This window comes from Aegilops tauschii, chromosome 7 (genome assembly GCF_002575655.3).
Source record: "Aegilops tauschii subsp. strangulata cultivar AL8/78 chromosome 7, Aet v6.0, whole genome shotgun sequence".
NCBI classification, from domain to species: domain Eukaryota; kingdom Viridiplantae; phylum Streptophyta; class Magnoliopsida; order Poales; family Poaceae; genus Aegilops; species Aegilops tauschii.
Window position 1 is genome coordinate 502,088,709 of NC_053041.3, and position 15,517 is coordinate 502,104,225.

General features: G+C 43.5%; 1 protein-coding gene across 1 annotated transcript; it reads right to left on the reverse strand.

Annotated features, from left to right (window-relative positions):
- Positions 1-921: 921 nt before the first annotated feature.
- On the reverse strand, positions 922-5,122 carry LOC109738233 (DNA repair protein RAD51 homolog B). The gene is made up of 9 exons (XM_020297336.4): positions 4,915-5,122; positions 3,594-3,738; positions 3,371-3,481; positions 3,180-3,271; positions 2,866-2,960; positions 2,648-2,761; positions 1,820-1,949; positions 1,499-1,620; positions 922-1,406 (listed from the first exon to the last, which is right to left on the reverse strand). The coding sequence occupies exons 1-9, from the start codon at positions 5,008-5,010 to the stop codon at positions 1,283-1,285; spliced, it is 1,029 nt and encodes a 342-aa protein (XP_020152925.1). The 5' UTR covers positions 5,011-5,122; the 3' UTR covers positions 922-1,282.
- Between the last annotated feature and the right edge of the window lie 10,395 nt (positions 5,123-15,517).

A 15,517-nucleotide genomic window follows, 5' to 3' on the forward strand; every position in this document is an offset into this window, starting at 1 on the left:
TCAGGTATTAAGCTTGAGTTTGATTGTGTCAAATCTTTTATGGATACCGATGATTTTCACAAGTTCAGCACTAAATATGAACTTGACTCTGAGATAGTAGCCTCTTTTTGTGAATCATTTGCTACTCATGTTGATCTTCCTAAGAAGAAGTGGTTTAAATATCATCCCCTATTAAAGAACAAATTAAATAACCGGTTAAAGCTAAAGATGGAACTATTATTTATAATGCTGATCCAGTTGTGCCTGCTGCTTATATTGAAAAATCACATTTCCCTGTTAGGATAAAGGAACATGCTAAGGTATCAACCGTGGTTCGCAAAAGTAATATTAAAGCACCTAAACCCCTGAACAAATTAAAGTGGAACCTAGTGTTGCTATGGTTAAAGATCTCTTGGTAGAAAATATTGATGGACATGTTATTTATTTGTGTGATGAGGCTGCTAGAATTGCCAAACCCGATGAAAAAGATAAACATAGACCAGTAGTTGGCATGCATGTTGTCAGTTAAAATAGGAGATCGTTGCTATCATGGTTTATGTGACTTAAATGCTAGTGTGAGTGTCTTTTACCTTACCAAAAAATTATGAATGATATAGCATCCGTTGAAATAGAAGACATTGATGTTACTATTAAACTTGTAAATAGAGACACCATCACACCACTTGGGATTGCCTCCGTTTCAAACAAAGAAAAGTTATACTGGAAATACAAACCATCCAAGGGATTTGAGGGTATGGACTCTCATTTCCCACTCAGCCAAAATATGTATATCTTCCAAGGTACTCTCTCCAATCTGAAATGGATGCCCTTTTAGAATTTCTGTTGGTTAAACTTTTTTATGTATAACTATCAATTTAAAAAGAGTTATTGGTATTGACATTCTGAAATATACACCACGATTTTTGTTTTTTATGTAACATATTGTCAAAGAAATTGGTGGTCCAATATCACATAAGAGACAATGTCAATGTCCTAGAAGACCAAGGATTTTTGAAACAAAGTGAGCAACTACATTTTCCCATCACTCAGCCATAACCATACAGATCTTGATGAGAGCAATGCATACTAAAACCACTGAAAAAGATAGAACAAGCAAACTATGGGAGATTAGCTGTACAACATTTCCGTCCAGGGAGCCCCTATGGTGCCACTGCAGCTGCAGGGTGTTTGCTATACAGAAGGGCCTTCTTTCATCGGCACAAGCTAGCATCTGTTGCTGAAGATGCAAACAGCAGGCTAAGGCCAATACACGATGTATCCCCATGACAAGCAAAGAGCACTCTCAATCCTTAACATCTGTGACGCCTTCAGGTGATATCTGAAACCTTGCTTCAGCTTCAGCCAGGCAGGGAGAGCTCACCACCTTACAGATCCGCTCCTCCGCCCTTCCCTTACGGAGATAAAGCCTGACATGCAGTACCAGATGTTAAACAAGATCCGAGCAGGATGAGTGGTAAGGAGATGCCAGGTAGTACACAGGTTACTCAATGCAGCGCACCTCGTCGTGGAAGCATGAGCCATGATGTTCCCTCCAATGGGTTTGATCTGTGGCCCAGCAAACATTGCACCGCCATCCACTTGGGCCACTACCTGGTTGGAGATTACCACTGCCACCCCGAACTAGAGCAAGCAAAACAAGTCAAATGAGCAACTATCCATGGGACCAATATCATTTCTATGATCAAGTAGAATAAAATGTAGCAACACGACAAGTTTTGTCAGCAATTTGGCTCCAGTATCATATCTATAATCAAGTGTAAGTACTAAAGAATAATGATTTCATCATTCATCAGCTGCCAATGGAAAGAGGCTAATGTACCTCATCCGCTAATTTCTGAAGGCTCCTGAGAAACTTGGCCAGATGCATTTGCCTTGCTGATAGCTCCCCTCTACCAGAGAAGTCAGTTCTGTATAAGGCTGTGGCACTATCTATAACCATAAGCGCAAACCTGCAGCAACAGAGTTCCAGTTCAGTATTAGGGAAATTGTCCAATAATTTCAATGTAAGCACTCAGAAATAACGAAAAAGGTGCAAGTACAATCACAGCCAGGATCTAATTGGCTTAATCGCAGCAAGTAACACAATAAGTTTCAGCTTGTAAATACGTTGCCTGGTAGTGTGTATGCATTGCCAACTGCTACAAGCGTACACTAGCATTACGGTACACAAAATAGCATTGCCTTGGACTGTTATTCGACTAGATTTTATTCTTTCTAAAGCAGATGTAATAGAGTAACTTCGAAAAATATATACTACCATATAAGAAAATAACATTACCCCAACAATTTAGCAGCATGGGACATGTCAGGATAAGATGGACAACTTCCCAGTTCCCAAGTCATGATAATGAGATCAGCTGCTACCCCTTTCCAGTGCTCCACTGGAAACATAACTAAATATCTTTATTTCCTACTTAGTGCTGATAGTTGCCTGGTAGTAAAAAAAGCAACTTGTAACCATCCTAAACATCATTGACGCCTTATTTATTTATTTTTGACGCGTACGCCTTATTTTTTACCAATCCTTCCGAATCTTCAAGCAAATATATGAAGATAGGTGGAATATAACTTTAGCAGTTCACAGTTTCTTGCTAGTAAATCGTATACTTCAGAGCATAGATACCAAATTATAGAAGCACCAACTCACCTTGTCTCCACCATCATGGAAGCTGCTTCCAGCAGAAGTCTTGATTGATGATCAGTATTATATGCTCTAGCATAAGCTACATTCTCAAGTACATCAGCACCATTCAGTCCAAACCTAAAATACAGGGTTATCTTGTTTAGCTGTTCAATCATACACTGCATAGTGGCAGAACAAATAATGATTTAAACTGGTATAGAAAGAAAAAACTGCCATGTCACCTGTCTGCTATCTGGAGGAGTCTTTGTGGTCTGAATGTGCCTTCTGCGTCAATATAAAGAGCCTTTCCTTCACCACCACCTTGGTCCAGTGGGAGCTGTATAAATCAGTACCAAAATTTTCAATCTTGAGAAAACAGACACTGGAAGAGAAGCGGGGGTATAACCATATCTCCTATGTAGCCAGAAACTGATTGTTAAGAAAAAAAGTAGCCAGTCTTAAAATATTGGAAATAAGATATCACATATCTTTCTAAAATTATGTTAGTACTGATGTGATGGCATCATAACATAAGATTGATAGTTTAATGCGATACCTGACATGTGACACAGAGAGTATGGCACAACTGAGTCTTTCCAGACCTAAATTCACCATAAAGCTCCGTGATAGATCCTGTTTCTATTCCTCCTATCAGAATTTGAAACACAATTACATTATTTTTATGTGTCTATTGTATCAGAGTTTCTTTGTGGCAGATAGGAAATGACAAAAGGCAGAGGCAATTACCCTCCAATATTTTATCAAGTTCTCTTGATCCTGTTGTAACTTGGATAATCTCGAGCCTCTGCGCATGAAGTTGGGTAGCACTAGTAAATCCCAGTGGAACCAACTTCGAAGCTGTCAGATGTTTATCAACATTCAGTACCTTTGCGTGTGGAAATTCTTTTGTATACGAAGCAATGCAAACAATGTTCCTAAATTCCTATAGTGGAGGGAAACAATTACTTGCCTGCTTCAATTATCTTATCGACTTTGGCTTCACTAATCCCTTTAATTTGCAAAAGATCTTTCCTTGGAGAGTAAGCTACAGACTCCACTGTGCAAAGACCAGCATCTTTGAGCTTTTTCACATCAACTGCAGCTATTCCAGATGCCTTCACAGAAAAGTTCACATAATTTTAGTCTAGTTGTGACATTAACATTCAGGGACCTTTTTCTAAGAAAGAAGATCACTTCATTTCAGTTAACAAAACAGATTACATCCTCAACAGCCTACACGAGAGTCCACATGGCCAAATGATAAAACTATTTCGCACTATGAATTTCAGACACCTAGCATGGAAAAGTAACTTTAGATACTAAGAATCTGAGATAGGATGCTGTGTTGCTGACAAGAAAATGGGATACGATTTCACAACTGCCATGGCCGATTGGCTGCTGCACATGGTGCCTTGGGGAGAATGTGAATTGCTTTCAGAAGGATGTATCAACATTTCGTACTTTAAAGAATTGGAACATCATACAATCAAATCGTATAAGCATTACTTCCAGAAAGACAACGCGTGCATGTGCAATGCATAAGTTTTAGATGCCAGGAATCACAAAGCTTGAAAAACAAAGTACAGGTCCTCTTAATTGCATACACCTAGAAACGGGTATGTCTGCAATTTGTTTAGACTTCAAGAACCGGTAGTGCAGATATACAGTCCAACTTTTCTCCTGGTCCGTTAAAAATGTGGGAAAATCACGCATCAGAAATGGTGACAGCAAACATTAACATTTCAGTAACGATCTTTAAGGGTGCTAACAAATCAATTCCGTTGAATCAGTGAATCAAGCCTCTGGTGATACGCCATATGCGGATCGAAAAGTTGTGTAGCAAAATGAAAGGAGAGCATCTCCATCCATTTCATGCATGTGAAGTTCCCGAGGAAAAAGTAATCGGGAATTCGGGAATTCGGGGATTCGGGGCCAATAACTCTGCCAGAAAAGGGACTCCCAAATGGGGATAAATCCGCCTCAAAGCAACCCAAATAACCGAAGTGCGGACTAAATCTTCGACTTCACGCGGTTCCGAGGGCAAGAACCTAGGGTTTACCGCCAAGAACCCGCCAAATCGAACACCGAAGAGAAAAATGGGGAAAAGGAGCGGATCAGTCGCATCCAGTTGCGGCGTTCGGCCGCACCCCCCCCCCCCCCCCCCCCCCATTCCACGACGGGAAAAGGAGCGGATCGTCCCAGAAAACCCCGTTCTCGGCGGCCTCCGCGGCGGAGAAGGAGCGGATCGATTGAGGAGGAGGGAGGCGGGATGGGCGTTCAGCGGAGCGCACCTGGAGTTGCTCGATGGGGAAAGGCCCGTGCTCCCCGGCCTCCTCCTCGACGGGAGCCGCCGCGGCCGCCTTCTGGTGCGCCGCCGACGACGACATGGGGCCCACCACTCGAAGAGACAGAGAGATGCTTGGGGATGTGAGGCTTTTCTCTCTCTCTCTCTCTCTTCTGAGCAGAGGAGGCGAGTTTTTGGGCTGAAACAGAACGCGAAGGCGCCAAACTTTTATAATTGGGCGTCATGTTGTACCGAGGCCTCTCTTCCTTCTCGCGGAAGACAGCGGCGAGCGGCAAATTTTGTACTACAGTGGATTTCAGGCAACTATAGCTTCAAGTGCGTTTAGAGCAACTCCAACGGAGGTATCCATTTCGTCCGTCGTCGTTCGTTTGAATCGGCGCGGACATAAGTGAAGGCCCAACGCGCCGATCAATTCGCAAAACGCGTCCGCGCGGACCCATTTGCGGCAGAAATGTGTCGGCGCTGACGCGCCACGCGCCTTCTCAGTGTCCGCCGCGTCCCCACCTGACGGCCGCCCAACTACCGCGGTCAACTATATTAATGACGACCGCCCACCTTGGACCCACGCGTTAGCGAGGGCGATCGGCTTTTTTTAATCCGAGCGTGCGGTGGGGGGGCGTCCTCATCCGCTTCGAGAAGCCCCCCGTCCCCATTCGCGAAGGCGCCAAACTTTTATAATTGAGGGAAGACAACGGCGAGCGGCAAATTTTGTATAGTGGATTTCAGGCAACCATAGCTTCAAGTGCATTTATGTCAATTTTTCCGGGGTTCTCTTTTCATAAAATCACGACTTCTATCTAGCATGATAAATGGTTACACCGAATAAAAACTACTCCCTCCGTCCGTGAATAAGTGTACTTCTAGCTTTTGTTCTAGGTCAAAGTTTTAAAACTTTGACCAACTTTATAGGAAAAAGTACTAGCATTTATGACACTAAATTAATATCACTAGATCTATTTTGAAATGTACTTCCATAATATATCAATTTGATGTCATATATGTTATTACTCTTTTGTATATAGTTGGTCAAAATTTCAAAACTTTGACTTAAGACAAAAGCTAGAAGTACACTTATTCGCGGACGGAGGGAGTACTCCCTCTCTATCAAGATATAAGAGGTTTTTTTGCTTGCATAGGACACAGAAAACGTCTTACACTTTGTTACGGAGATAGTTCAATTTTATGACTTCTTTTTTTAGAACGGAGGCTCAAGTCGAATCCATCTTTGAATTAACAAAGACATCAACCGGTCCAGGATTACATCAATCACCCACTTACAGAAACAAAACAAAGCAACAGCTAAAATGGTACATAGTGTTGTGCAAGCAGCTAACAGGCTTCCTATCATCAACAAGCAAAGATGGAGAAATTTTAAGGAACAAAAACAGCTTGAGGATGAAGAAGCCCTCCTCCGAGAGTAGGCCACCACGCAGGGACAGCATCAGTCCTTGGGAGACATAGCAAGCAGGTTAGAGTAACTATGTTAGCTCCATAGGCTCCGGCCGAATCGGAGACGACCTCCTCCATCTCCGAAAAGGGGCTCCCTGCACCTTCGCCTGGCACGAGGCGCCGATCTGTTGGACGATGCAGACGTTCCCCCAAGAGCAAAGGTGTACAGCCGACGCCATAGCCACTCGGAAGACCAAAACCAAGCACCGCCAACCCGCATCGCTGAGCTCAATCAGGAAAACATGGGCACTGTGAGCGAACCTACACGCAAGAAGAAGCAAATGCATAGTGGGGCTGCTGATGACAAAGCAACAATGGAGGGAAGATATGACGGGACTTAGACGGCGCCATGACCACAGATCAAACTTCCAGCTCCCACCACCCCATAAATGGCCCTAGAAGGGAACCCAATCCCCTGCTCAAAGGCAGATGAACGCCAGACACCAGCGGAGAAATGGCCATGAGCTACCACGGAATAGGCGAACAGAGGCACCACCAAGACACCGCGGACTCCACCACACCACCGCCGAACGCCAACCAACCAAGACGGGTTCACCATCGTCCCATGCTCACCGAACGCGGCACCTCCATGAAGGTGACAACGCTGCCGGTGTCGCTCCCACCCAATCCGAAGGTATTTGAGTTTTCACCCCGGTACACGAACAAGGGAGGGAGGCAAAGGGGGAAGGGGGAACCTTGACGGCGCCTACATGTAGGGGACGACGCCCGTAGGCATTGTCGTCGTCGTGGCCGGCAGATCTGGACATGGATTTCTCCGAGCTCCACCTCCCCACATCCCGGCCCTTCTGCAGACGCATTGCCGACGACCAAGGGCGGCCAGAGACCAGATCCGTCCCATTCTTGTCATGAGGGGAGAAGGTTTGAGTACCTTTAGCCTCTTCCTTGCCGGAATTGGCCTCGAACTCCGATGCGGTGGGATTAACCACTTGCAACAGATCGGTGGAAGTTTTCAACCCCTCAAGGAGCTCTTTGAGCATGGACTTGATCTCGGCCGTCATAGATGTCTTAAGTGAAGCCAAAGCTTCATTTAAGTCGTCTTGGGTAACCGAGTTCAACTCCACGGCCTCGGGTACTTCATCAACCCTTTCCTCGTCGTCACCATACTCTTCGGGTGGTAAAACACTTAATAAAGAGACGAGGCTCTAATACCAATTGAAAGGATCAGTATGGTTGACTAGAGGGGGGTGAATAGGCAACTACCATTTTTAGCTTTTCTTAACAAATTAGGTTCAGCAACAAATAGGTTGTCCAGATGTGCAACTAGGTGAGCAACATATATGATGCTAGCAACAACAACAATAACACAAGCAAGCAACACTACAAAAAAAATACACTTCCGTGATGATACGTGTTTGTCACAGTAGGTCACCTTTTTTGTCATGTATGTACATCCATGACGATTTTATGACAGAATCAAGATAGTCATACCTGTGCTGTCGTAGAAGTGTTCCATGACAATACCAAAATTATCATCACGGAAGTGTTCACTTCCATGACGATAAATGACGCGTCATGGAAGTGCTTTCGTCAAGGGTAACCGACACGTGGCATCCACCGTAACGGGTCGCCGTCAAGCTATCGGGTCCGGTTTTGTATCCGATAACCTGTTAACAGCCCGGACCAATGGGGATTTTCCATGTGTAAAATTCTCATTGGCCGAAGGAAACACGTGTGAGCTAGTCATTGGGTCAGATAGGCGCCTATGATATGTCGACATGTGCGACGGCCCACCACTAGCCCATTTAGCTTACAAAGGCCGGCCCGTTTGACTTGGTCAAAAGTTAGCGAGCTGGCCCATGAAAAGCCTGTTAACGGTCTATTCGCAAATAGCCCATTTTACGGCCCGGTAACTCACGACCCGTTAGGGCCTTCCCGAAATTGGCCCAACAACGTCATGTGGGCCGTCGAATATAACACCAGCCCGTTTCACTTTCTACCCATGTATGGCCCATGACGTCTTTCGGCCCATATGAGGCCTTTCATATCTTTAGGCCCTTTAGTGGCCCATGGTGACTCTAGCCCATAATGAACAGTAAATTTCTTTGTACCCATTAACGGCCCATGATTCACATGGGCCGTTTCCAGCCCGTGTTAGCTTTCGGCCTACTGACGGCCCATACGTTCTTGGGCTCCTTTCCGGCCCTCGATTACTTCCGGCCCGTTACTGGCCTATTCCCCTAATGGGCCAAATTCGGCCCGTGGCAAGAATCGGCCCGTTTGTGGCCTATTAACTCGTTGCGCCGTTTCCAGCCCGTCCTATGTTATGACCCATTTACGACCCGTTATGCCCGTGACATAATTAAGCCTTTGCTGTCCTCTGGCCTGTTAACGGCCCGTTACTGTGCTGGGCCGATACCAATTACGTCCGTTTATGGCCCATGTGGACCATTTATCCGACGGCCCGAGGCCCATGATACGTCTCCAGCGTATCTATAATTTATGAAGTATTCATGCTATTATATTATCCACTTTAGATGTTTTATATGCATTTATATGCTATTTTATATGATTTTTGGGACTAACCTATTAACCTAGAGCCCAGTGCCAGTTTCTGTTTTTTCCTTGTTTTTGAGTTTTACAGAAAAGGAATACCAAACAGAGTCCAATTGACGTGCCAATTTTTGTTATTTTTTATGGACCAAAAGAAGCCCCTGGAGCAAAAGAGTTGGGCCAAAAGAGTCTCGGGCTGTCCACGAGGGTGGGGGGCGCGCCCACCCCCCTGGGCGTGGGCCCCTGCCTCGTGGACGACTCAGAGACCCCTCTGACGTGAAACCAACGCCAAAAATTCCTATAAATACAGAAACCCACAGAAAATAACCTAGATCGGGAGTTCCGCCGCCGCAAGCCTCTGTAGCCATGAGAAATCAATCTAGGCCCTCTCTGGCACCCTGCCGGAGGGGGCCATCATCATCGAAGGCCATGGAGGAGGATCCCGGAGGGGCCATCATCGCCATGAAGGCCAAGGACCAGAGGGAGAACCTCTCCCCATCTAGGGGGGGCATGGAGGAGGAAGCACAAGGGGGAGAACCTCTCCTCCTCTCTCTCGGTGGCACCAGAGTGCCATCGGGAGGGGAATCATCGCCGCGGTGATCGTCTTCATCAACATCACCATCATCATCACCATCCTCATCTATTTTACGCGGTCCACTCTCCCGCACCCCGCTGTAATCCCTACTTGAACATGGTGCTTTATGCCACATATTATGATCCAATGATGTGTTGCCATCCTATGATGTTTTGAGTAGATATCTTTTGTCCTTGGGTTGATTGATGATCTAGAGTGGTACGAGTTGTATGTTTTATTATTGGTGTTGTCCTATGGTGCTCTCCGTGTCGCGCAAGCGTGAGGGACTCCCGCTGTAGGGTGTTGCAATACGTTCATGATTCGCTTATAGTGGGTTGGTGAGTGACTGAAACACAAACCCGAGTAAGGGGGTTGTTGCATATGGGAATAAAGAGGACTTGATGCTTTAATGCTATGGTTGGGTTTTACCTTAATGATCTTTAGTAGTTGCGGATGCTTGCTAGAGTTCCAATCATAAGTGCATATGGTCCAAGAAGAGAAAGTATGTTATCTTATGCCTCTCCCTCATATGAAATTGCAATGATGACTATCGGTCTTGTTAACAATTGCCTAGGACAATTCCGCACACCGATCCATCATTATTCCACACTCGCTATTTATAATATTTAGTAGTATATTCTAACTTTATGATAACAACAACTACTTTTATATTTTAGTTCTCCGATATCATGCAAAGTTGTCCTCTTCATACCCACAACATAGTTTTATTTCTCGTTTCTAGTTGGGAGCAAACGTTCAGTGTACGTAGAGTCGTATCAGTGGCAGATAGGGCTTGAGAGAATATTGATCTTACCTTTAGCTCCTTGTGGGTTCGACACTCCATACTTATCACTTCCACCTTTGGAAATTGCTACGATGATTCCCTATAATTGGGGATTATCAGCCCACCGATTCTACGACCCGTTGGAGGCCCATTTATCCGACGACCCGTAGGAGGCCCATGGATCCTATGGCATGTAGCAGGGTCAAGGTTACCACGGTCCGTATATGGCCCATGGTTGTTGCGGCCACTAGCAAACCAGGGAAAAAGAAGACTAGGAAATAAATAAGCCCGAAACTAACCCTAGGCTATTAAGGCGATTGCACAGATTACATCCACTGGGCATCAAAGTTCGCCACCATTGCAAATATAGGGAACACCCTACACTATACAAAAAATGGCTTGCTGTTTTCTTCAGCCGGTGGCTGCACGTTAAGAACAAATTTTGTATCGCAACAAAACAAATTACAACCATAAAACAAAAGGAAGGATGGCATAAAAGTTAACAGTCTGGCAGATAAATGCACCACCAGAAGTTCAGAAGCTTAGTTCATTTGACCTGACTGTTACGTTTTCATGTTGTATTGTCCGATGGAGCACCATAAACTTCGCCTTCATTTCTCCTAGGCTCCTGAACAACATAGCAAATGTCTGATAGTCTGGTTTCAAAACCATGCATATCTTGACGACATCGAACAATGTCTGTCCTTGTTTCACAAAGGGTCTCTGTTAGGGAATGGACTTGTGTCTGGAGCGCAGATATAACATTGTTTTGAGCTTGCATATCTTGATCATGAGGCAGTTTGGACGAGATTGCCTTAACAACCAACCCAGTATTACGCAGGAACGTGCTTTTGGCACTGTTAGTGGACAGGTACTGACACACTGCAGCAAGAGGTGACATTGCGGTTATAGTTGCCTCGTCACCTTCGGAAGGTGGCGGTTCCACCATTTTTTCCATAGCTTGCTGAAAAGTTGAGTTTTTACATTAGTAGTACCAGAACAGAAGATATTAACGAGGCAGCAAAACCAAACAAAATAGCTTTGGCCTATATACAGAACTTATTCTGGTGAACCCATGTAAAATATTTGTTGTATTTTACTGCAAAGTACATAATAAAACCAGGTTCCAAACATATGACCATGTACCATGGCGAATGTATTGTCTATTTCTTCACATTGTATTGACAACTAAGGATAAAGAGACAAAGTTTATAATACGGTAAGCATAGTATGACATCATTCATATCACAAAACAACTGAGAATAGACAAACAGGCAATTGTAACATTGTGTGGGCAAGTCCAGCATGGAATTAGATTACAGATCAAGATCAAAGGAACATCACTCCTCTCTTTTAAACCTTGTAAGGTGCAATGATACGCTAAGACAATTGTGTATAACATTGAAAAGAGTAATAGACATTGGCTGCAAACCATGCAGTTCAATGCACGAGTCAGAGTAAGTAGTAGTTAAAAGGCATGAGGATTAAGGACTTACAACAGCGGCTTTGACTGGTGTAGCCATGCCCTCCGTCTTGCTGGTGTGACAGTCCTTGAAGATTTCCACAACATTTGGTTCAGGTACTTTTTGGTCCTTGCGGGCTTTCCTCTGCATTTGGAACAAGTCAATATAGATCTGATAATATGGTACAACGAAAAGAGTGAAACAATAGCTAATTACAAGAGCCTCGCAGTGTGCAATATAGCTACGAGATCCTGTCGTCTGTTGGAATTTCACTTTCGTACGGTTGGCCTTGTTGTTTGAACAGTTCACCTACAAGAAGATAGATTTGTGAGGCACATGCGTAAATAGGATTTCAACATGTGATCTGATCACATATATATAATGTACCTGATACTTTGGATTAGACCAGTGTTTAACGAGGCCTCTCCAGTCTTCATCCGATATATTTTCCACTGGAGATGTTTGGGCAAGTTCACTGTTAGCCTTTCCTTCAAAGTGAGTTTTCCTCAAGTTATACCGATACTGTCGCAGAGCAGACTTGAAAACATGGGTGCAAGCTTGTCTGGTTGCATCATCTTGGCTATCCAACTTGAACCTCATCTGTTGAAAATTATGGGAGTCTCATTATCATCAACCTAGAAAGTATGGGACAGAGCAAGACGATATTACTAGTTTCCATACATAACCATACTTACCGATAAATGGTCGAGGAAGGTGTTGAACTGGGTTTCGTCTTTGTCATTCCTGTACTGAATCCATGTTGGGAGGATACATACATGACACCTAACGACAACCGTTGCCTCTAATACTAACTTGGCTGACTATGTAGCATCACGTGGCCTTTTTAAACCTGCCTCAAAGCGGATTTCCATTCTTCCTCCTCTAGATCTAGTTAACCTATCGAGCATTATCCCTGATGTTTGTTTCCTCTTGCGCCTAGGTGCTAGTCCAACAATGAACATAGGAAGTGTTAGTGTACATAAAACTGTGAGACTACATATAAAGAAGCATGCAACTGTAACTTGACTCCAACAACTACCTTCTTGCTGTTGAAGCTCACAAAGTTCATCTGATCTTGCCAACTCGTCTTGTGTCAAGAGTGCTTCGGAAGTAGTGTCAGGTGGCAAGGGAGCTTGGGAACGTGCTGCTAGCTGAGTTGTCAAACGAGTAACTCGTGCAGCTCGTTGTAATGTGGAAGGTGTTGCAACAACTAGGGTTGTCTCTGCTTGTTTGGTGGCAGCTATTGGTTTCTTTTTGGCTGGTTCTGCAGCTTGTGTAGCACGGGATACCCTGTTTGTACAATTTTCCACTGGACTTTGACCTTCTATTGCACCATCAGGACCAATAGAATCTGCAGGATTATTCCGCTTCTGTTTCCGCGTCCTTAGTACTAACACCATCCCCTCATATTTTGTGTTCCTTCCTCTTTCTCTGTGCCATGTTAAGTCAAGCCGACAAGAAAAAGGAATAACAGTTTAGTTCTTCAGAACAAATTGATGCGTGATACAGACGAACTGAACTTTGATGTTAGACAACCACATGATAGGAGGATGTAATATGTACGAAAAACAGGACGGCATGAGATAATCAGAACTATGATGTGTAAACTAAGCACAAGACATTTCACTAAATTAGAAGCAATGCAATGGAAGGTAGACACCATATGAAAGATGCTACAAATATCGCTCTGCCAAGTTAACAGTGTCTCGTCATAACTGGCGTTTAAACAAATGTGAAGCAGTACACGAAATAAATCATATGCAAGATGCAAACAACATCACACTACCAAGTTAAAGATCTCTCGTCATTAGTGCCATTGCATATTCACAGCTTATGATGTGTAAACTAAGCAGAAGGCATTTCAACAAATTAGAAGCAATGAAAGCTAAACGCCATATGAAAGATGCAACGAATATCACTCTACCAAGTTAAAATTGTCTTGTCATAAGTGCCATTTCAACAAATTAGAAGTAGTACAAGCTAGAAAAGAATGTGAGATGTAAGGCAAACACATGATACCAGGATGGAATATGTACGAAAAACAGGACGGCATGGCATATTCACAACTGTTTGTGTAAACTAAGCAGAAGCCATTTCAACAAATAAGAAGCAATGCCAGCTAGACACCGTATGCAACATGCAAGACAATATCACACTGCCAAGCTAGAGAAAGCACCTGGGATGCCGGTTTCGCTGGAAGACCGCCATCAGTCCCTGCCTTATTTGTTTCCTTCCTGCTTCTTAGTTTTATTGCCTTATCAATTCAAACCCACAAGAAAAATGAATAAAAATTTGCTTTTCAGAACTCATTGATGCAGGATGCTGACGAGCACTACTTTGATGTAAGGCGACCGCATGATAGGACGATTAAATGTGTAACAAAAAAAGGACAACATTGCATATTCACAGCTATGATGTGTAAACTAAGGAGAAGGCATTTCAACAAATTAGAAGCAATGAAAGCTAGACACCATATGAAAGATGCAACGAATATCACTCTACCAAGTTAAAACTGTCTCGTCATAAGTGCCATTTCAACAAATTAGAAGTAGTACATGCTAGAAAAGGATGCAAGATGTAACCTATATCACACTCCCAAGTCAAACGTGTCTTATGATAAGTGATTGTTGCAGGTTACATAACAGTAGTACTTTGATGTAAGAACATGGTGTGATAGACAAATATTGTATGTTCTAGAAACAGGAACATGTGTCTTATTCACAAGTATAATGTGTAAAGTAACCAGATGGAATTCAACAAAATTAGAAGCAATACAAGCTAGACATCATACATAACATGCAACCACATATAACAGTGCCAAGATAGAGGGAGCACATGTGATGGTGCACTAGGGGAGATGTGCTCATCATCAACACAGCTACGTTGAGTGTTTGCGCATGTGTTATCTTGCAAATCATCTTGGGGGTTGGAGGAGTAGAATCTGTAGAGGCCCTCCATTTGGAAGGAGCACCTTTATCCACTGCCTTGCTAACTTCCTTCCGCTTTATTGATTTTGAATTGTCAAGTAAAACCGATAAGAAAAAGTAATAAAATTCACTCTTCAGAACTCATTCATGCATGATGCTGACAATCGCTACTTTGATGTAAGGCAAACACATGATACCAGGATGGAATATGTATGAAAAACAGGACAGCATGGCATATTCACAATTGTTTGTGTAAACTAAGCAGAAGCCATTTCAACAAATAAGAAGCAATGCAAGCTAGACACCACATGAAAGATGCAACCAATATGACTCTGCCAAGTTAAAAGTGTCCCATCATAAATGACATTTCAACAAATTAGAAGCAGCGCATGCTATAAATCATATGAAAGATGCAACTAATATTGCACTGCATATACTAAAGGTGTCTCGTCATATTGATTGATGCGGGATACAAAAAAACAATAGTTTTATGTAAGGACATGCTTAATAGATAGATGTACTATGTACTAAAAACAGGAAGGCATGTCACATTAACAGGTATAATGTATAAACTAAGAAGAATAGCACATGCAATTTGACCAGATTGGAAGAATTACAATCTAGACACCATATGCAACATGCAACCACATATCACGCTGCCAAGTTAGAGCAAGCACCTGCGATGCTCGTGTAGGGGAAATGCGGTAATCAACTACAGAGCTACGTTCACTATCTTCATCTAGCCTTGCTGTTTCTTGAGAATCATGTGGGGAGGCTGACGCTGCATTCTTTAAATGAGGATCTTTACTCACAGTAGTCCACTGGCCTGACTGCCTCATCATAAGTGATTGATGAGGGATACACAAGAACATTAGTTTGAT